This window comes from the organism of the source record quoted next, unplaced genomic scaffold, assembly GCF_019419815.1.
Source record: "Pyrus x bretschneideri cultivar Hongxiangsu unplaced genomic scaffold, Pyrus_bretschneideri_v1 Contig33, whole genome shotgun sequence".
Lineage (NCBI taxonomy): Eukaryota > Viridiplantae > Streptophyta > Magnoliopsida > Rosales > Rosaceae > Pyrus > Pyrus x bretschneideri.
Window position 1 is genome coordinate 1,380,539 of NW_025999646.1, and position 20,425 is coordinate 1,400,963.

The 20,425-nt window shown below is 38.1% G+C and overlaps 4 protein-coding genes, 1 long non-coding RNA gene and 1 pseudogene across 10 annotated transcripts; 5 read left to right on the forward strand and 1 right to left on the reverse strand.

Moving 5' to 3' along the window:
• Positions 1-1,345: 1,345 nt before the first annotated feature.
• On the forward strand, positions 1,346-4,399 carry LOC103944105. Of its 6 annotated transcripts, none has more exons than XM_009354511.3 (7): positions 1,346-1,364; positions 1,454-1,568; positions 2,367-2,544; positions 2,755-3,307; positions 3,405-3,548; positions 3,808-3,953; positions 4,043-4,399. In XM_009354511.3, the coding sequence occupies exons 3-7, from the start codon at positions 2,452-2,454 to the stop codon at positions 4,238-4,240; spliced, it is 1,134 nt and encodes a 377-aa protein (XP_009352786.2). In that variant the 5' UTR covers positions 1,346-1,364; positions 1,454-1,568; positions 2,367-2,451; the 3' UTR covers positions 4,241-4,399. The 6 variants fall into 6 exon arrangements, with proteins under 6 accessions (XP_009352786.2, XP_048446990.1, XP_048446987.1 ...); XM_048591030.1 differs by lacking the exon at positions 1,346-1,364 and adding an exon at positions 1,647-1,686 and having other exon boundaries at positions 1,389-1,568; XM_048591032.1 differs by lacking the exon at positions 1,346-1,364 and adding an exon at positions 1,647-1,686 and having other exon boundaries at positions 1,389-1,561.
• Positions 4,400-4,974: 575 nt separating this feature from the next.
• Positions 4,975-8,834, forward strand: LOC103944114 (uncharacterized protein YNL011C). The gene is made up of 13 exons (XM_009354522.3): positions 4,975-5,348; positions 5,426-5,558; positions 5,857-5,953; positions 6,060-6,103; positions 6,295-6,451; positions 6,616-6,687; positions 6,905-6,988; positions 7,364-7,465; positions 7,577-7,624; positions 7,826-7,951; positions 8,034-8,126; positions 8,259-8,456; positions 8,580-8,834. Exons 1-12 carry the CDS (start codon positions 5,033-5,035, stop codon positions 8,379-8,381), a joined length of 1,395 nt encoding a protein of 464 aa, XP_009352797.2. The 5' UTR covers positions 4,975-5,032; the 3' UTR covers positions 8,382-8,456; positions 8,580-8,834.
• Positions 8,835-10,260: 1,426 nt separating this feature from the next.
• LOC103944112 (zingipain-2-like) lies at positions 10,261-11,675 on the forward strand. The gene is made up of 2 exons (XM_009354520.3): positions 10,261-10,803; positions 10,937-11,675. The coding sequence occupies exons 1-2, from the start codon at positions 10,365-10,367 to the stop codon at positions 11,530-11,532; spliced, it is 1,035 nt and encodes a 344-aa protein (XP_009352795.2). The 5' UTR covers positions 10,261-10,364; the 3' UTR covers positions 11,533-11,675.
• Positions 11,676-12,257: 582 nt separating this feature from the next.
• LOC125480432 lies at positions 12,258-15,460 on the forward strand (annotated as a pseudogene).
• Positions 15,461-16,306: 846 nt separating this feature from the next.
• Positions 16,307-17,899, forward strand: LOC125480426 (senescence-specific cysteine protease SAG12-like). The gene is made up of 2 exons (XM_048591304.1): positions 16,307-16,845; positions 16,979-17,899. The coding sequence occupies exons 1-2, from the start codon at positions 16,407-16,409 to the stop codon at positions 17,494-17,496; spliced, it is 957 nt and encodes a 318-aa protein (XP_048447261.1). The 5' UTR covers positions 16,307-16,406; the 3' UTR covers positions 17,497-17,899.
• A 1,416-nt stretch (positions 17,900-19,315) lies between these two features.
• On the reverse strand, positions 19,316-20,223 carry LOC125480310. The gene is made up of 3 exons (XR_007260667.1): positions 20,031-20,223; positions 19,809-19,882; positions 19,316-19,648 (listed from the first exon to the last, which is right to left on the reverse strand). It is a non-coding gene; the product is annotated as an uncharacterized LOC125480310 (long non-coding RNA).
• Positions 20,224-20,425: the final 202 nt, after the last annotated feature.

A 20,425-nucleotide genomic window follows, 5' to 3' on the forward strand; every position in this document is an offset into this window, starting at 1 on the left:
TCACTTATAATTATTTTTCTGTTTGTTTGTTTTAGGGTTGGCAAATAAGTGATGAACTATATTATTTTCTATTAGTTTGGGGTGTCATGGGTTTGGCAATGATTTGACCTTTCTGTGATTGCGTGTGTGTTTTTTTGGCAAAAAAAACCAACTAATGACTTCAGTCACAATGAGCAACTTTTGGGACATTGAGTAAACTCATTGAGACATTTAAGCGTCTCTCTAATTATTATTATATGATTCATACACGCTAAGAATTAAACTTAGAATATACTATATGGAATATAGACCTGAAATTCGTCTTCAATTACTGGAACAATTTATGGTGGTTGTCCTGGTGTTTTCTTTAATTTTTGTCATCAAAGATGTGCAACATGCTAGGAAAGACAATTTATTTATTGTTTATTTGTTTTCTTTAATAAACCAATCATTATTTAAAATACTAGGGAGATGCTTTGCACTTATTTTTGTCAAAAAATTATTTATTTATTTCTACTAATTAATGAAATCTTTTTTTGTTAATCAAAAGAGAGTGAAAAGACAACTTAGTCTCATATCATATAAAAAAATGATGGGCAATAATGTAATCTCACAGGTCCAAATTTTATTGTTTTTTTATTGAAACCTCACCTATAGGTGATGTTAAAATATCTCCAATATTTATATAAAAAAAAACCAAAAACCAAAAAAAAAAACCTTCACTCCCCCCACATTCTCTCTCTCTCTCTCTCTCTCTCTCTCTCTCCTTCTCATTTTCTAAAAAAAATATGCTCATACACACAAAGTGTGTAGGCAAATGCTAGTTTCTAAATGAATAGAACACATCGATAAAAAAAAAAAAATTCAAATTTACCCATTTAATTTAAGTGGAGTTTTTGACCAGTCCAAAAATAACATCCCGTTTATATATTAGGTCACAATTTTTAACTGGCATACTGCATTAATTTTTAACTAGTATAACTATAATCATGTTAAAAGCAAAAAAAAAAAGTTGTTAAAATTAAAAGAAGTGTCTTATGCTAAATAAAAAAAAAAAAATTAAAAGAAGTATCACATTTTAATAATTGATGTATTTTTCTTTTGTTTGGGTCGGACATATTGACACTAAATCCTACACATGACAAAATCACATTACACTCGATAACACGATATGAATATAAAACGAATTTTTGTAGTATAATTTTCTAATGAAGATTAAGAAATTAAACAATTTCAATTATACCACGTTCGAAAATTATCCTAACTTGGCCCATTGTATGCACACCCAACTAAACTCAACTAGGCCCAAAAAAAAAAAAAAAAAAAAAAAACAAGAGTTTTGGAGACGTATTCACGTTAGGAAAGGAAACCTTTTTCAGAAACAAGTACGAAACCCAGTCAGTTTATGCTTCCACCAACTTCATATGTTTTGTTTTATTATCTTTTAACTCTCTTTTTTTAACTCTTTAAGCAGGCAGTGGACCTCCTTGTCGCACTTTACTGAGCCTAATTTCCACTGGGTATGCACTGAATATTCGGTTTCTCGTGGTTTAGCTTCTGGGTTCGTCCATTCTTGGAGCTTGTAAGTTGTAAGTGATCAAATTCATGGGGTTTTTACTTTTTATCTGCCTCCTCCGTTTTTTACTATGCTTGTTTTTTTATCAAAGGTTCGAACTTCTGAGGCGTTTTGCTTGTTGATCAATGAAAGTAGGTTACTTTTCATGTAGCTTTTGGTAAATTACAGAGTTTTTTGAAGTGTTGGTTATCTCAGTTTTTCTTGCCTGCGATTCTTGGGGTTTCATGCTGTTCTTCTTATCGTGTCTTTGGTTGCTGAGAATTCGAAGAAGAAAAAAATTTCATAATTTTAAAATATATATATGTGTGTGTGTGTATATTATGTATGTTTTGAACTTTAGTTTTAATGATTTGGAGATGGCAATTTTCAATTTAAGGTGCCTAATAATTTGAAAGCCTAGCATTAAGATTTTTCTGTAGAAATTTCTAGGTTCCCATACAGCATGCAGCGTAATAATTTATTTTTAGTCAAATTTTCCCTGTCTGTTCCCTCCGTTTAGCAATTTAGGTTATACAATTTGGCATTAATATATCTGAAACCATTGTCAAATTAGCATCAACAAGTGATGATTTTACGCTGCGTTTCTCGCAGTTTGAGTAAATTCGGACGCAACCCAGTTGCCTTTGGTATGAACCTTATGATTCTTATATAGGGTTTGGTCTGAAATTGATATAACGTCTGAGGGTACTTTAGTGTTACTTGTTCAAAGTTATCGGTGTCATTTACTTTGGGTAGTATGCGTTGCCCTAGCGTTCCCTTGATCAAGAAAACATGATTTTGTACTCATCCATACATGTCTATATGACTGCAGGCTACATTGAGTTGTTCTTGGACTAAGGAGGTTGAGAAGTTATACCTTCAATTGCATCTAAAATTTATACATTATTGTGGTCTTAATGGATACGAGTTGTAAAGGCATATCATGGTTTGGGAACTTATACCAGAAGTTTGAAGATTTGTGCCGGGAGGCGGAGGAAATAATGCAGCAGGTATTGTTTTTTGTTTATGTCCAAGCATCTAGTTCTAGTTTTGCCTTATGCAACAAGTTTCTGCTCAGCATCTACATTTTCCGAATTGTTTTTTGTCAATGTGGATATGCCTTTTTTTATTTTGTTGCTTGCATTCTCACGCTCAGCTTTATCATCTCTACTCTCACGCCTGCTCGCCTTACTTTTATGGAAAATTCCTTTGTTTGACAGGAAGTAATTGAACCTGCTATAAGCCAGTTGGAGACATTTAATGAGAATTTTGAAAACCTTCTCTCCCTGTCAGAACCTATAGGAGATGCACTCGGTCAATCTTCAGTGGATATAGAGGAAGGGGCAGCTTCCGATTCATCTCTTCCACAAAACGCTAATGATGCGGCCTGTGTAAAATCACCGGCAGGCACTGATGAAGACTGCGATAAAAGGTCATTAGATGACGCGTACAGAGTCCACTTAAGCTCTGTGGAATTTGTAAAGAACGTTTCCTGTGGTTTATCGTTGGAAGAAACTGATGCCCTAGAAATATCAAGCCAAGAAATTGAATTGGATGGTGGAGGCAATATATTAATCCCAGCCTCGGATGATGCAGGAGGGTGTAACTCTCTTGTGGAAACAGAGGATAGAAGTGGTAACCATGCTGACACGCCCTCTAATATTTCAGATGACATACAATTTTCCAATGCTGTTAACTCTGTAGAAGCTGGTAAAAGAAGCCCTGCGGGCATTGGATCTTGTCCTGCCACCGATGCCCTAGAAATATCCAGTTGTAAGTATAGCTGCATCTAGTATCCAAATATTTGTATGCTTCTTCCTTATGCGTTCTTTTTCTACTAATTTTTGTGTTTCCTCGGACAATTGTGCAGCCTGCTTGACCACGGATGTGACAGTTTCTCCTCCTGGTGGGATTGAACTGCACAAAAGTTTTGATGAATCAAAATCTGCCGTGCCTTTGCCAGTGTGTGACAGTTTTGATGAATCAGGGTCTACCATGCCTTTTCGAGAAAGTGGTAATTAATAATTTCATCGATTTTCTTTCCTATGTTGCAGTTCTATCACCTTGAGTTCTAACATGTTATAGTACTTGTCTAAATGTTTTCGTTTTTGCGTGTGTGCATATCATTACCTGGCCCTTTAATAGAGGACCCGTTTTCTTTTGATGCATATGGGTTGTTTATTTGATTTTAAGTCAATAAAATGTTTTAGCAGTGGTAAGAAAGTATATGTTATCAACTATTACTTCATAAGGACCTCATGGCTCCCTTTCAGAAGAGCTGGATAATGACGTTACCAAGTCAGTCTTACAGATTTCACAATCATTGAATACGCTAAAGCTTGATAAAAGTTGCATTTTAGTAGATGGTAGCGGAATTCAATCCATTTCTTGTCAAGACGCAAAATGCAGGTCTTACAAGGTACAACAAACTCCTTTTGATAAAACTTGGAACTGATGAAACATATTACACACAACAGACATTTTGATTTCTTTCTTTTTGGTTCTCAGAAGAAACTGAAGGACGCATTTGCTTCGAGAATGAGATTATTGAAGACGCGCAACCATAAGCAGCCTGCAGATTGGTCCGGAGATCTTGACGCAGGATTTGATCAACAGAAAGGGAAAAGCTTCACAACAATCGCAGTCGTTGAGAAATCTAGTTCACCGGATTACGAATTTTCTGAGTCTGAGTGGGAGATTGTTTAGATTAGAGTACCATTCTTGATATGCAAGTTTAAGAGAACCACCATTCTGCTTCCTATTTGTTGTGGAGTTGAAAATACTGAGGTTCCTAAAAGGCTGTGAAAAATATGCTTCCATTTTTGTGACGCTGAAATTTATTTTTGCTGCGGATTGAGTTCAATATTCTCTTTTGTTGCTAAAGTTCTTTATTTAAGCATGAAAAGCCACACAAATGTATAACTTCACAACTTTTTGCTTGATACAAATTAACCAAAATTTTTCGCGGAAACAACCTCTTTTCGAAGTAAGAATAAAACTGCGTACGATAGACGTTCTTCCTTCGATTCTTACAAAGCAGAGAGTCTTGTTAGTTTGGGATCGTCATTTTATAGGCTTACCCAACATCTTTAACTTGCTACATTCTTATTTTATTTTTAAAGTTAGCGTACTTTGAGATTTGAGCATTGCGTCGGATCAAAATTGGACGGCTAAACATATGTTAGGCTAGGGTGTGGTTTGATTGCCTTATAGAAATGAATCTTGTACTTGTCACATAAGTAATCAACAGAGATCCGTACAATCAGACACAAAAGTGACTTGAATCGTAATATTTTAATACTCTACATAGTAAAGGAACAAAAATTTGAAAATTGTTGAGGTGACCCTAAAGATCAAAATCCTCAATTGTTTTTTATTTGAATTTAAAAAATATATATTTGTTATTTAGTTTTGGGACTTAAAAAAGAAGAAGATTGTTTGGGAGATTGCTTTCCTAAAAGGAAAAAATAAAAGGTACGGTAGGAAAGACGCGGGAATATGGCGGACAATTGGTTGGGTCCCTCTCCCTCTCCGGTTCTTGTCAGTGTTGTCACTCCCACTCTCCCCCAATTCCCTCTCAGATCTCATTCCACCATGTCTACCCTCCGCTCCCAAAACCCTAACCACCTCCGCTGCTCCTCCTCCCCCGCCATCCCCAGCCCTAGCCCTCCCCCGCCCTCCCTGCTTGTCTTCTCAGGCGGGACTGCCTTCAACGGCGTCGTTGAGGAGCTCAAGAGTTTCACCACTCGCGTCGCCCACGTCCTTCCTGTTTCCGACGACGGCGGAAGCACGGCCGAGATTGTTCGCGTCCTCGGTAATTCCGGCCTTCATTTTCGATTAGTGTTTTTGTATTTGGGGATCGCTTTCTTATTTGTTGTGGTTGTGTGTTAGGCGGTCCCGCTGTCGGAGATATACGTTCGAGATGCTTGAGATTGGCTGATAAGAGCACTTCCGAGGCGGTGGCCGTTCGCAGATTGCTTGGCCACCGGTTGCCGCTCGATTCGCGGCAGGCCAAATCGGAATGGTAATGTTTTGCTACCGTTCTAGTTAATTTACGGATTTTTTATGGTCATTCGTAGAAATGATGTCAGCCATTGCAAATTTTCGATCTTTGGATTTAATCAACGACGAAAAACGATAAAAAAAAAAAAAATCATCTCTTTGACAAATGGGGGTTTGTAGTTTGTACTTTCGTGTTTGTTGGTCATTTCTAGGTGATATGTTGTTCTTTTATCCTAAATTATGCTTATTTACTTGGTAGGTGTTACTGTGGTGGGGTATTGACTATTGAGTAACAGTCTGCTGAGTTGAGAATTTGACAGGTATGATATTGTGGAAGGAGAACATTCTCTATGGACGGGAGTATCAAAACCATACAGGGAAACCATTCGAGCTTTTCTGGCTTATTTTCAGAATCAAGTGAGTCATTGGGCGAGAGTGCCTAAAATATGTTGTTTATATGTATTTTGATTTCAAACTTGTACTGAACTCATCTGAACTTCTTCAATTGCCTTTTCTAATTCAGATTCTCCGGCGATCAGATGAATCATTTTGCTTCAGTAATGGCAGGTGTGAAGTCTTTTCAATAGCTATGACTTGGCGTATTTCTGTTTTGTTGCTTTCTGGTGCTTAATTGGAATTCAGTAATCCCTTCCGTTTAACTAAGAAATGTTTCTAAAGGTGTACTACAATCAAATACCTGTTGTAATTGGATTTCCTTGTGTGATTACTTAACTGATTTCTTAATTTTTGTTTTGCAGTATTGGGAATTTCTTCTTTGCAGGAGCACGTACATTTTTTCAGTCCTTAGATGCTGCAATTTTTTTGTTTTCTCGTGTGTCAGATATCCCTTCAGAAAGTCTTGTCCTCCCCGTGATTTCTACCAACGACAGGCTTACATTAGGATGTGAATTATGGGTATGATTGTTGACTTACAGTTCATGTGCCTTGACATATTGACATATGTATGCATATGATTTTTAATATGGTATTGGCTTACTGTGGAACCGTGGTTGTATAATTTGCAAGATTCTGCGGATACTTAATCGTGCTGAATTCCTTTTTGCGCTGTTTATGCCTAGGATGGAACTATAATACGAGGCCAGAACGAAATTTCTCATCCAACCAAGGGACATACGGAACCTGTCAATAAGGTATGCTGATATGGTATTCATGATCTGGAAAGTTTCAGCCTGTTGGTGTTCTGATAGTTCAACCTTTTCCTGAGAACACATGACATGGAATCTTTTAGAATGTTCCATTCCTTGTAAGAAAAGCATGTGGTGGTGTTGAGATTTGCATTTTCCTTTAGTGGCAGAATTATATTACATAACTTCTCATTTATTAAAAATGATGGCTTACTGTGGACAGGGAAGCTCTTCATTTCCAGCACTTCCTTCGAGAATAAAGCAGGTATTCTACATGTCAAGTGAGGGCCAAAACTTGCTGCATGAGGTGAATGATACGTTTCAATCGTTTCCTTTTTTTCTTTCCTTCATCTTTTTTTTGTTTCATGTAATGAGATGCCCTAATATTTTCCTTTTGGTTTTTATTGTTATACTTCAATGAGGACCCAATACTGGAGTCTTTTGTTAAATCATTATTCTATCTAATATTGCATTTAGTTAACATTCGTAAAAAATATTTCGGCACTACCCTAAAACACTGTAATTTTCTCATGTCATGAATAAGTTTTCTCATGTTATGAAAAAGAATACTGGTCCCTCTCTAAAGATTAAAATGCTTGCATATGCCATGAAATGCATATGTCCGTTGTGTATATGCTTCTGCAGTTCCTAAAACCAGAACAACGGTTTTCTCATTGACTAGGTCTTCCCTGCTGCAAACCCAGCTGTCCTGGATCAGTTGCGTAATGTGGACTGCGTAGTTTATGCCATGGGATCCCTGTTTACTTCTATTTGCCCATCACTGGTAACATTACTACCATCTTAAATATGCGGCGTTTATTTATTTGTTTATGGTTTTCCAGATGTGAGAAACCTGTATATTCATAATTTTCATTTATTCTGCCTCATTCTTTAGGTGTTGATTGGCATTGGGGAGATTATATCGTCAAAGTCCTGCCCCAAGGTACGTATTCATCACACTTTTGAGTTACATGTTACATGATACAAGTGCCAATTGAACAAGTTGTCATGTTGGTTTTTCCTTATTGTTGCAAAGTTTTGTGATATACTCCAGATTAGCCTTATAGATAGACATTAACGAACAGATTATTTATTCTCCATGTCAAGTTACATGTTGAGTTGATTCAGTTTGTTCCAATAAAAGGTGCTTTTGTTAAATGGTACCCGTGATCGAGAGACAAGTGGTTTTTCAGCTTCTTGCTTTGTAACCGCTATTACAGATGCACTAAATCGAACATATGGAAATCCTCATAAGAGTCTTGAAAACCTTGTAAGTTAGTGCATGACTATGAGATCGTCATTTATTTATACAGGGAACATGTAATTTATTACAAGTTTATATTTCCATGCAGCCTAATCAATACATCAATACTCTATTAGTTCCCAAAGGTGGTGAGGTTCCTGTAGATGTTCAACGCTTGGCTGCCCAAGGAATCTTTAATGTGGTATATATCCAAATTCTTTTTCTGTTAGTTTCATGAATGTAAAATTTTACGTTTTTAGACTGCTTGTTGGCCGTATATATGTTTGTTTCATTACCTGAATATCAAAGTTCAGACTAGAGTGACCTTTTGCAGATTGTTGTCGATTCCATACGTGATCCAAAAGCTGGTGTAGTCTTCGACCCAAAGTCGTTAATACAAGCCCTTGCTGGTGTGATAGGCAGATACGCGAGTAAAAATCTTACAGTAGTCCAATGACTGCGCTCAATGGAGCAAGCATAGTAATTTTCACGTGGCTATTGATTTCTGGTCACTAGTTTCATTTTTCATGAGGTACATCTTCAATAGCAAATCAATCTTTTGACAGCATATCTCCGTATCAAGTAGTACTTCATGTTTCCCAATATCTTGCTGCAATTACGTTACTCGTTAAAAATTTGACCTTGTTGATTTCAGGAACACTTTCGCACCTACTGCGACTGTCAGGCGATCCTCGTTGCAAGGATATATGAGGGAAGTTGGTAGTGTTATAAGAAGGGAGAGAGAATCAGATACAATGACCCCTCTCACAAGATGTTTTCTGACGTACATAATTGACTTAGATTATTCATGAACTGAAAATTTTCGGTACACTTGATTATGTATTGAATGATTTGTGTATATACGGTTCTTGTACGCAAATGTCGCTGTAGTTTAATGCGAAATTAGTCATCTCGAATTGTTGTCTATTCTTACCTACAACCAGGGATATAGAGTTTCCGTAATATCCTAACCACATGAAGAGTGGTGTAGACTCGTGAGGATACATCCCCAATGGGTTCGCCTGTGCCTTTGTATCAAAAGAAGCAAAAAGACAAGGTTTCCAGGCAAATACGAAATTTGAACCATACAACTCTTCGAACAAATAATGCATAATAACCAGTTTCTGTAGCTTTTTAATGGACACAATGTTTAATAACCATTATCTTTTTCATTTTCGGATATCGGGATCGGGGCATGTCAAATATAATTAGTGAGTGTATTTAATTGGAAATTTGAGGGATTTTAATTCTTTTAATGAATCTAGGGATATTTAATCAAGATTTTAAGTGATTATTTGAAATTCAAGGTGTATTCAATTATAATTTTAGATAGTTTATTAAAATCCTTAGAAATCCGAGTATATTCAATTCAGATTTTAAAGAAGTTTATAACATTTCAGGTGTATTCAATTAGAAATTGATTTTAAAGAATTTGAGAAAGTTAAGGAATTAGAGGGAATTGGAGAGATTTCGTAGTGTATTTTAAGCATCCAAAAATCTCATATCTCCCATAAGATTTCGAGGGAATTGAATTAAAATTTTATATGGAATTTCTTTGAATCAATTAAACTCCATAAAACTCCATAGATTTATAAATCCATTAAAGTCTCTCAAATTTTCAATTGAATACACCCCCTTAGTGTGGATCTAATTTTCTTTTCATTTAGGTGTGCGGAGTTTTATCTCAAAATACCTCGATTCTCTAGACTTAAAATTTTAGATAGTTCTTGCACTTGATGAAGTTGAAACTTGATATACATTAGAGCAAGTTTTATCAATTAGCCAAGCATAAAATTAATTCAGAAGATCTGCAACCTCAAGAGAATTAGTTTTGAAAAGGACACTTAATTACGTGAAGAACACTTTGAATGCCAGTCGAGCAATTCTCAGTTGGAGGGCCACTGCATTGACTTACCATTGTTAGTACTTGAATTTCGAAAAATCATCATCAAATACTGGAGTTTTACGTTCAAATTTCATGAACCTCACCCCAATTCCGTATGAACAAAGTATGAGGTCACTGCTGCAGATTGGTAAATTTGGCGTCATCAGCACCATTAATGGAAACTAAAGGCCAAAGGGCAAAGACTTCAGCAAATAGACCAAGGACTTGTAGTCATCAGACCCTTGATTCATCAATGGATCGTTCGAACTTCTTTGTGCACAAACTCCTCGGCGAAAACAAAACAATCGTAGCGTTCGGGCTAGATTGATTGATGAAGTTTACCGTGACTTGAGTCATCAAGCCGTGGAATGTGCCACGAAATTTGGCTCCCTTCTAAATTCCCATCCTAACAATTTCAACAAAGTGCACATGCAGGACATCCCGAACGTCTTCTATATAAACCGGTAATATCATGCTTGCTTCTTCACATCCAGCTTGCCAATCACTACTTGAAACAAAGCCATTGTCGACACAGAGCGCCCTCTCATCACCGCAATGGCTTTTGAAAGAAACCTTTTGATTGTTACCATACTCGTCACCTTGGGGACCTTGGCATCTGAAGCCACGTCCCGCACATTGTACCAAGCTTCCATTGCTGCAAAACATGAGCAGTGGATGAAAAAGCATGGACGCGTTTACCAGGACAGCGCAGAGAAGGAAAGGCGTTTCCAAATTTTCAAAAACAATGTGGAGTTTGTCGAGAAATTCAACAGTGAAGCGAACATGACTTACAGCCTACACATCAACCGATTTTCGGATATGACCTATGACGAATTCCTCAGGGATTATACTGGATACAAGCAGCCCACTGAATCAACCTCATCCACAGCTGCATCTTTTACATACGAAAACCTGAGCCTGGCTGATGTTCCCCAAAGCATTGACTGGAGGGAGAATGGAGCAGTTAGTCCAGTAAAATTTCAAGGGAGCTGTGGTAAGAGCACCAACCACCATATTAACATAGGGCTAAGCTTCCTTGTACATATGTATGTATTGCATTAATTACTTTCTTCGTGCATTCATTCCTACGGAAATTAATTCATATCCGTTTGTTCGAATAAATGCAGGTTGTTGCTGGGCATTTTCTGCAGTGGCTGCAGTCGAAGGGATTACCCAAATCAAAACTGGCAAATTGATCTCACTGTCTGAACAACAACTTGTGGACTGTGATACAGATAACAATGGCTGCCAAGGTGGTTGGATGGGTAATGCCTTTGCATACATTCAACGAAACGGAGGAATTGCCAGTGAAGAAAATTACCCATACCAGAGTTCAGATGGCAGTGCCGGAACATGTGACATGAACAAGGCAAATGAGGCTGCCGCCCAGATTACTAGTTATGCAGAGGTACATCCTAACAGTGAAACCGATCTACTCAAGGCTGTGTCCATGCAACCAGTCTCCGTTGCCATCAATACGTCACCAGCCTTTCAGTATTATAAAGGCGGGGTGTTCACGGGCGATGATTGTGGGACAGAATTGAACCACGCTGTTACCATCATTGGGTATGGGACAGCTGAAGATGGCACCCCCTATTGGTTAATCAAGAATTCATGGTCCGATACGTGGGGTGAGAATGGCTACATGAAGATTCTTAGAAACGCTGATGCCCCAGGTGGTGTTTGTGGCCTCGCTATAAAACCTTGCTATCCGACTATGTAATGTATTAATGAAAGGGTGGAGTGAGCTTCTCCACTTTGCCTTTAGGTTATAAGTACTGCAGACAAAACCCATGGGCTGTGAAAATGCCTGTATTTTGTACTTGCAAAAAGTAGGTTCTATGAAATTACACTATTTTACCTTTATATTCGTCAATGAATTTTCCTACCCTGTTTATGCTAAATTAATAACCACAGCTGCAACGGCAGTTTGCTGGATTATGCCTTTGAATCCATATAGGAAAACAGAGCAAGTGACAAAACGAGCATGCTTCCCAGATGATTGGTTATGGAACGTGCCTTCCACAGTGAAAACCAAAAGGTCTCTTTTGAAAGCTTGAGATGTCCCTAACAAATCTTCAAAAGGAATCTTCCTCAAAATATGCCATCTTGACTTCCAAAATGCCTAAAACGTCCAAAAACGTAGCGCTGCATACTGGGCCTTCTTTTCCTCGCCACGCCACGGTCAAAAGGCTTGGTAGAAAAATCTGGAATTTTGATACAATTATCTTGAAAGGCTCACGAACATCCTTCAACTGAAATCACTTCAAAATTCATCCGTTTAATAATTTTTTGCTCCAAAGGAAGTCGAATGTGTTATATTAGAAATATAATTTAAAGTATCAAAATCTCATCAAAATAATCAATAAATAATATATGGTATAATATGGACTCATCAGTTGTCATCACAAAGCCCTCAGTTCCATCGGTACTTTGTGAACATTGACTTTTGAGAAAAACCTTGCGATTATTTCAATATTCATCATCTTGGGGACTTTGGCATCTCAAGCCTCATCGCGAACATTGTACGAAGTTTCAATTGCTGCAAAATATGATCTGTGGATGGCAAAGTACGGACGCGTTTATAAGGACAGTGAAGAAAATGAAAGGCGTTTCGCCATATTCAAGAGCAACGTCGAGTACGTGGAGAAATTCAACCGTGATGAAAATAACACATACAAGTTAGGACTCAAGGAATTTGCCGATTTTAGCCACGAAGATTTCGTCCAACAATATACTGGATACATAAAGCCCAATGAACAGACATCATCCGCAGATGTATCTTTTAGGTACGAGAGCTTAGGCGGTCCTGATGTTCCCCTTAGCATCGACTGGAGGATGCATGGAGTCGTCACCACGTAAAGAATCAAGGACCCTGTGGTAAGAGTCTAAGAGATCAACTTTAAATGCTTTATTTTATATTACTATCTTAAATGTTTTTATTCTTTCTTAGTCCATATCTTACCGATATTTGAACATATCGGCAATGTATCAAGTACACTAGAACACATCACTATTCCTCGGTTTTGTAGTATGTATTGACATTCATATTTTGTGTTATATATTGCAGGCTGTTGCTGGGCATCCTCTGCAGTGGCTGCTTTGGAAGGGATTATCCAGATCAGAACAGGTTAGTTGAGATCACTATCCGAGCAACAACTTGCGGACTGTTCCGGAGATTACGAAAACAAGGGCTGCCATGGTGATAATATGGTGACTACCTTTGAATACATACTGCAAAATCGAGGAATCGCAAGCGAAGCAAATTACCCATACGAGGCTACTGAGGGAATATGCCACGCTAACAACTCAAATTGGCACGCTTCCAGTGCATGTATAGCCGGTTACGAATTAGCTCCTCGCAACCGCGAAAGCGATCTAATCAAGGCCGTGTCCATGCAACCGGTTTCAATTGGCATTCTTGTCACCTGGCTGGACTTTAGATTTGACAAAAGCGGGGACTTCACCGCTGTACAAGGTTGCGGGACAGTCCCAAACCACTGTGTCACCATCGTTGGCTATGGGCGAAGCTAAGATGCCCCTCCCCTAGCCGGAAGTGAAGCTCACGAGCGATGGTTTGCCCCTCTGCTCCCGTCTAGGGATGGCAATGGGACGGATTAGGTTCAGATGTGCCATTCCCAAACCTGAACCCGTAGAATCCCCAAACGGGTTTTCTCCATAACTGAACCCGTCGGGTGACGGATTTTTGATCGGAGAACGGTTTTCCTCATTATGAGATTTATATATTTATTTATATTATTAACTAAATGAAGAATATTTAAAAAAAGAGATATTAAATAAATTGCTATTATTAATACAATTGATACAATGCATCTAATAAGTAATATTAAAAAATTGTGTGACTAAGAAAAGATTTACACTCTTAAAAATTATAAGCAAATAATTCCTATTATTAATGATATAAAAGTAAATAATTAACTTCATATTTAATAATGCATGATTATTAACAACCCATTAATTTCATATAATAAATATTTATATTTTATTTATTTATAGATGAAATGGTTTTGTTTCGGGTATGGGTTTGGGGCGGATACCCAAATAACCATAACCGAACCTGAAACTGAAAAATTTACATGAAGGTTACCCATACCCGTAAAATACTTGAAATTTTATACCCAAAACCGAACCATTCGGATCGGTTACTTGCAGGGATTGGATTTGACGGGTTAAATTGTCATCCCTACTCCCGTCGGAAAACCTGCAAGTTGTGAAGCCCCTTCCTAATCGGAAAGCACATTAGGCGAGACTAGGAGGGAGGGATTAAGCAGAGTTATTCAAGTCTGGGCGAGGTTGGGCAGGGCGGGGTGCGGCTAGGTGGGCGTCTATGAAAAAGCTGGAATCTGAAAGTTTTTTTGCACAGTCAATCGCCCCCGAGGAAGAAGATGAGGTCTCAACAACCATTTTAATTCGAGTAATGTTATTCATACATGTTTTTGTACCACATTTTTATACCACCTTAGGTGATATTTGATGTGGACAGTCACATCATTTGGATTAATCAGATTTTTAAATTTAGTTCATTATTTAATAAACTAATAATTAAGAAAAACTAGTTAATTAAATGTTGATTATGGTATACGAAGAGTCTTTGTCTTTCATTTCCTTGGGTTTTGCAATTTTTTCAAATGATGTGGCTGTCCACATCAGATGCCACTTAAGATAGTATAAAAATGTGGTATAAAAATATAGCATGAATAACATTATTCTTTTAATTCCACGGTTTATTTAAGATGGTCCCACCATCTTTTTAATCGCCGCACATTTCTTTTAGGCCCCATCTTCTATTTATTACTTTTTATATCCCTTTATTTTTCTCCTTCTTAACCTAAATATCAAATTTTCCCCTCTCTTAACCCAATATCACTTTTTATTTCTTTTAAAATAACACATTATATTTTGTACCTAAAACTCTCCCCTTTTAAAAAAATAACGTTTTATTTAATGTTTAAATATAATTTTGTTAAAAAAAGTGTTTAAATTTAATTAATTTATATAATAGATTATAAATTTATTTATATCCGCCTAATTTGCCTAGACCCTGCCTACGCGATATCCCAACCCGTCGCCCGATTAATGCTAGCTTATTTTAGAACCTTGTTTTACAAACCCCTTTTCTAATTCTTTGCCTTCTGTGTGCCCTGATCGGCTGCAGTTTGCAGCATTCAATCAACCAACAACAGCCTTGCAGCTGCTTTCCGTTCCATTCCAAGTGAAAGCCAACATAGTCAATTTGATACTTTCAAGTGGTTGGAGTAAAATATAGCAAGAGATTCTGCATTTTGCCGTTATTGCTATATTTTCAAATGAAAACAGGAGATGTTGGCAGTGATGTCTTCACTGAAAAGGGTTTTTAATGTAACTTGTTTGTATTGATAAACTATGGACGATATTACTAAATGGATTTGGTTGTTTCCCTTTTTTTGAACTTTGCACTTTTAAATTCGCCCCTCCCCCTTCTAATTCCTGACTTCGCCACATACTACAGATGGCACCAAGTACAGTATATTCAAGAATGAATGGGGTGAGAGTTGGGGCCAAAATGGCTACATGTGAATTCTCAGAGATGCTGGCCTCCTAAAGGTCTTTGTGGCCTTGCTACAACGGCTTCCTACCCAATTATAGATTGATCGTCTCTGCGTCAAAGACTACAGTTAAGTTGTGTAAATCTAATTTTCTTCCCAATATTTCGAAAGCTCCGTCGATAAAAAGGGTTTGTATTTTGTATCTGATTAGCATAACTGAAGACGGCGTCAAGTTGTCTTGAAAAGAATATAATTAAGTGTGTGAATCTAATTTTCTTTTCATTTAGGTGTGCGGAGTTTTATCTCAAAATACCTCGATTCTCTAGACCTAAAATTTTAGATAGTTCTTCCACTTGATGAAGTTGAAACTTGATATAAATTAGAGCAATTTTTATCAATTAGCTGAGCATAAAATTAATTCAGAAGATCTGCTACCGCAAGAGAATTAGTTTTGAAAAGGATACTTAATTACGTGAAGAGCACTTTGAATGCCAGTCGAGCAACTCTGAGTTGGAGGGCCACTGCATTGACTTACCATTGCTAGTACTTGAATTTCAAAAATCATCATCAAATACTGGAGTTTTACGTTCAAATTTCATGAACCTCACCCCAATTCTGTATGATGAGGTTCACTGCTGCAGATTGGTAGATTTGTGGTCATCAGCACCATTAACGGAAACTAAAGGCCAAGGGGCAAAGACTTCAGCAATAGACCAAGGACTTGTAGTCATCAGACCCTTGATTCATCAATGGATCGTTCGAACTTCTTTGTACACAAACTCCTCGGCGAAAACAAAACAAGCGTAGCGTTCGGGCTAGATTGATTGATGAAGTTTACCGTGACTTGAGTCATCAACCCGTGGAATGTGCCAGGAAATTTGGCTCCCTTCTAAATTCCCATCCTAACAATTTCAACAAAGTGCACATGCAGGACATCCCGAACGCCTTCTATATAAACCGGTAATATCATGCTTGCTTCTTCACATCCAGCTTGCCAATCACTACTTGAAACAAAGCCATTGTCGACACAGAGCGCCCTCTCATCACCGCAATGGCTTTTGAAAGAAACCTTTTGATTGTTACCATACTCGTCACCTTGGGGACCTTGGCATCTGAAGCCACGTCCCGCACATTGTACCAAGCTTCCATTGCTGCAAAACATGAGCAGTGGATGAAAAAGCATGGACGCGTTTACCAGGACAGCGCAGAGAAGGAAAGGCGTTTCCAAATTTTCAAAAACAATGTGGAGTTTGTCGAGAAATTCAACAGTGAAGGGAACATGACTTACAGCCTACACATCAACCGATTTTCGGATATGACCTATGACGAATTCCTCAGGGATTATACTGGATACAAGCAGCCCACTGAATCAACCTCATCCACAGCTGCATCTTTTACATACGAAAACCTGAGCCTGGCTGATGTTCCCCAAAACATTGACTGGAGGGAGAATGGAGCAGTTAGTCCAGTAAAATTTCAAGGGAGCTGTGGTAAGAGCACCAACCACCATATTAACATAGGGCTAAGCTTCCTTGTACATATGTATGTATTGCATTAATTACTTTCTTCGTGCATTCATTCCTACGGAAATTAATTCATATCCGTTTGTTCGAATAAATGCAGGTTGTTGCTGGGCATTTTCTGCAGTGGCTGCAGTCGAAGGGATTACCCAAATCAAAACTGGCAAATTGATCTCACTGTCTGAGCAACAACTTGTGGACTGTGATACAGATAACAATGGCTGCCAAGGTGGTTGGATGGGTAATGCCTTTGCATACATTCAACGAAACGGAGGAATTGTCAGTGAAGAAAATTACCCATACCAGAGTTCAGATGGCAGTGCCGGAACAAGTGACATGAACAAGGCAAATGAGGCTGCCGCCCAGATTATTAGTTATGCAGAGGTGCATCCCAACAGTGAAACCGATCTACTCAAGGCTGTATCCATGCAACCAGTCTCCGTTGCCATCAATACTGTTGGTATTCACAAGAGTTTACTAACTCAATACCAAAATATGTGGGTGATAAGTTTACAAACTCTATCACACCTCTCACTTTCACTCTCAATAAAATTGGACAAAGAAATAGAGAAAGGAGGGAAGCAACAAGCTTTGATAAAACACTTGGACTTTGATATATGAAAGAAGTAGCAAGCTTGGTGATAACAAACACTTTGAAATATTAGAAGAGTTTACAACTCTTAAAGCTTACAAGCTGAAAATGAGAATGGAAATGGGATTTGGATGGGATGCTATAAAGCTTAGCAAGATGGCCTATTTATACAAAACAGAAATTGATAAACAATGCAACAACACATGCAATGAATGGGGTGTTTAACATCTTTACACCCTTTAAAACACATGCAAGAACTTTGGACAGTCTAGCACACATATGCAGCTATCTTTCCAGCTTGCAATCAACACTATTTCGGCTAATACACAGCAGCACACTGCTGTCTTCCTGCTAGCACATCACATGGCAGCACACTTGCTGTCTTTCATCACCATTTCAGCTAGCACATGGAGGAAACTTTAGACTTTGTAGTTGCAGCATGTGTGGATACAACCTGTAAAGAAACTAACAACTAGCAGCAACCTTTTACAACCTGTTTTTATTTGAATTTCCAACACGCCCCCTCAAATCAAAACGCCTTCATGCCTAGCATTTCACGCAATAACCGGAATGATTCAACTGGTAGTGGCTTAGTGAAGATGTCAGCCGCTTGTTCCTTTGTGTGACAATAGACAAGCTCAATTGTCTTTTGCTTCACATGGTCCCTTAGAAAATGGAACCTGGTATCAATGTGCTTACTCCTTCCATGTTGGACTGGATTCCTAGCAAGCTTGATAGCTGAGATGTTATCCACATGAATCACAGTCGATTCCACTTGTGGATGACACACTGACTTCAACAGATTTCTTAACCAAATTGCCTCACACACGGTTGAGGCTACAACAACGTACTCGGCTTCACACGATGACAAAGCAACAATTGATTGCTTCTTTGAAGTCCATGAGAAAGCTGTTGATCCTAGAAAAAACACATAGCCAGTTGTGCTTTTCCTTTCATCTTGGTCACCTCCCCAATCACTATCTGAATAACCAATAATTTTGCATCTTCACCAAAATTATAAAATAGACCATAGTTTAGAGTACCTCTTATGTACCTCAAAATTCTCTTGGCGGCCAGCCAATGAGACTCCCTTGGGTTTCCATGTATCGACTCACGAGTCCAACACCATAAACTATATCAGGTCTTGTGATTGTAAGGTACCTTAGGCTTCCAACCAAGCTTTTGTACACGGTTGAGTTTACAAACTCACCTTCTCCTTCCTTGGACAGCTTCAATCCAGTTGCAACTGGAGTGTTGACAATATTGCACTTGTCCATATTGAATTTCTCCAATATATCTCTCATGTACTTTTGTTGAGAGATGTAGATACCGTCACTTCCTTGCTTCACTTCTATGCCAAGAAAGTATGACATTAATCCATTGTCAGTCATCTCGAATTCACTGAACATGGATTGCTTGAACTCACAGAACATTGCTTCATTGTTTCCTGTAAACAACAAGTCATCTACATAGAGACAAATAATTAAGAACTCCCCTTTTGCACCATTCTTCATGTAAACTGAATGCTCGTATGGACATTTCTGAAATCCATTTTGATGAAGGTAGTTGTCAATCCATTTTCATGTAAACTGTACGCAAATATCGCTGTAGTCTAATGAGAAATTAGTCATCTCGATTAGTGTAGGAGCAAGTCATCTTTTATTATTTCTATTCTTACCTACAACCGGGGATATAGAGTTTCCGTTATATCCTAACCACATGAAGAGTGTTGTAGACTTGTGAGGATATATCCCCAACGGGTTCGCCTGTGCCCTTGTATCAAAAGAAGCAAAAAGACAAGGTTTCCAAGCAAATACGAAATTTGAACCATGCAACTCTTCGAACAAATAATGCACAATAACCAGTTTCTTTAGCTTTTTAATGGACACAATGTTTAATAAGCTTTCATTTTCATTCCCACGTAACGGTACAGTACGGAGGAGGGACACTGAGTCGATCAACGAACATAGAGGATGACTAATTTCAGCAACCAAAACAAAACAGGCTTTTAAACATCATCCGTAACTTGGTTCGTACATCTTTTTACGCAGAGATTCATTTCTCAATTACAGAAAATTGGCGAGCTTCGATTTCACATTTAACTCTGAACATGTCAATTTGTGGATGTCATGGCCTTGTCAAGACGGCTATAGATTCACACTCCAGACTACATATAACATCCTGTGCAGCAAAATGTGGAACTGGTAAGGAACGTAACTTTTTACACTTCTTCTAGCACGTTTTCTTTTATTAACAGATTAAACACATTAAAAACGTCATAAAACCATCCAAATTCATGTATTCACAGAGAACAGAGAGAAATTGGTAAAATTTTACTTACAGAAGGATATTGTCGGTCTATGTCAAAGCTGTTGATTGCACAAGGTTCTGCCAGCAGCTCGATGGGTTCCTCACCTAAACAGATTCGGGCAATTTGAAACTATTAAGTCCCATTTCAAGTTTCAAGAATATATGGTTTTACAAATGGTCAGTTCGTTCGAAAATAAAGAAGCTATCAGCCATGATGGGTTGCCATCCCACAAAATAGCACAAAGGACCATACCTTGTTCAACAACAGCGAGGATACCATCTTCTGAACATATCATAGTAGGTAAGATACGTGAAGAAACATTTCCCACATTCGAAGACTTTGCATAGTGGTCATACTGAACCTCCCAAACCTCACTTTCGCATGGTGAATGGGTTGCTTCACCTGCCCCAACCCCAGAAAGAAGGATTGGCTGCTGTGGCCACCTAAGATCTCACACAAATACAGTCCCTAAAGAACCTCCAGCCTGTAAGTACGAGAAAATCGTAAAGACAACATGAGGTTATTCTTTTCGGTCTGTAACAACATAAGACATAAGCAAAATAGAAGCCAGCAATGGATATATACACAGCACATCATTGTGTAAGCAACATTTAACATATTAGATGCACTCTCAATGCACACAATAT

Bases quoted from the DNA above. Each gene is read 5' to 3' on its own strand.
- LOC103944105 (XM_009354511.3), top strand. From the start codon at position 2,452: ATGGATACGAGTTGTAAAGGCATATCATGGTTTGGGAACTTATACCAG. The intron at 3,549-3,807 runs GTAATTAATAAT...GCTCCCTTTCAG, and splicing joins CATGCCTTTTCGAGAAAGTG to AAGAGCTGGATAATGACGTT. The intron at 3,954-4,042 runs GTACAACAAACT...TTTGGTTCTCAG, and splicing joins CAAAATGCAGGTCTTACAAG to AAGAAACTGAAGGACGCATT.
- LOC103944114 (XM_009354522.3), top strand. From the start codon at position 5,033: ATGGCGGACAATTGGTTGGGTCCCTCTCCCTCTCCGGTTCTTGTCAGT. The intron at 6,104-6,294 runs GTGTGAAGTCTT...TTTGTTTTGCAG, and splicing joins TTTTGCTTCAGTAATGGCAG to TATTGGGAATTTCTTCTTTG. The intron at 6,688-6,904 runs GTATGCTGATAT...TACTGTGGACAG, and splicing joins ATACGGAACCTGTCAATAAG to GGAAGCTCTTCATTTCCAGC.
- LOC103944112 (XM_009354520.3), top strand. From the start codon at position 10,365: ATGGCTTTTGAAAGAAACCTTTTGATTGTTACCATACTCGTCACCTTG. The intron at 10,804-10,936 runs GTAAGAGCACCA...GAATAAATGCAG, and splicing joins AAAATTTCAAGGGAGCTGTG to GTTGTTGCTGGGCATTTTCT.
- LOC125480426 (XM_048591304.1), top strand. From the start codon at position 16,407: ATGGCTTTTGAAAGAAACCTTTTGATTGTTACCATACTCGTCACCTTG. The intron at 16,846-16,978 runs GTAAGAGCACCA...GAATAAATGCAG, and splicing joins AAAATTTCAAGGGAGCTGTG to GTTGTTGCTGGGCATTTTCT.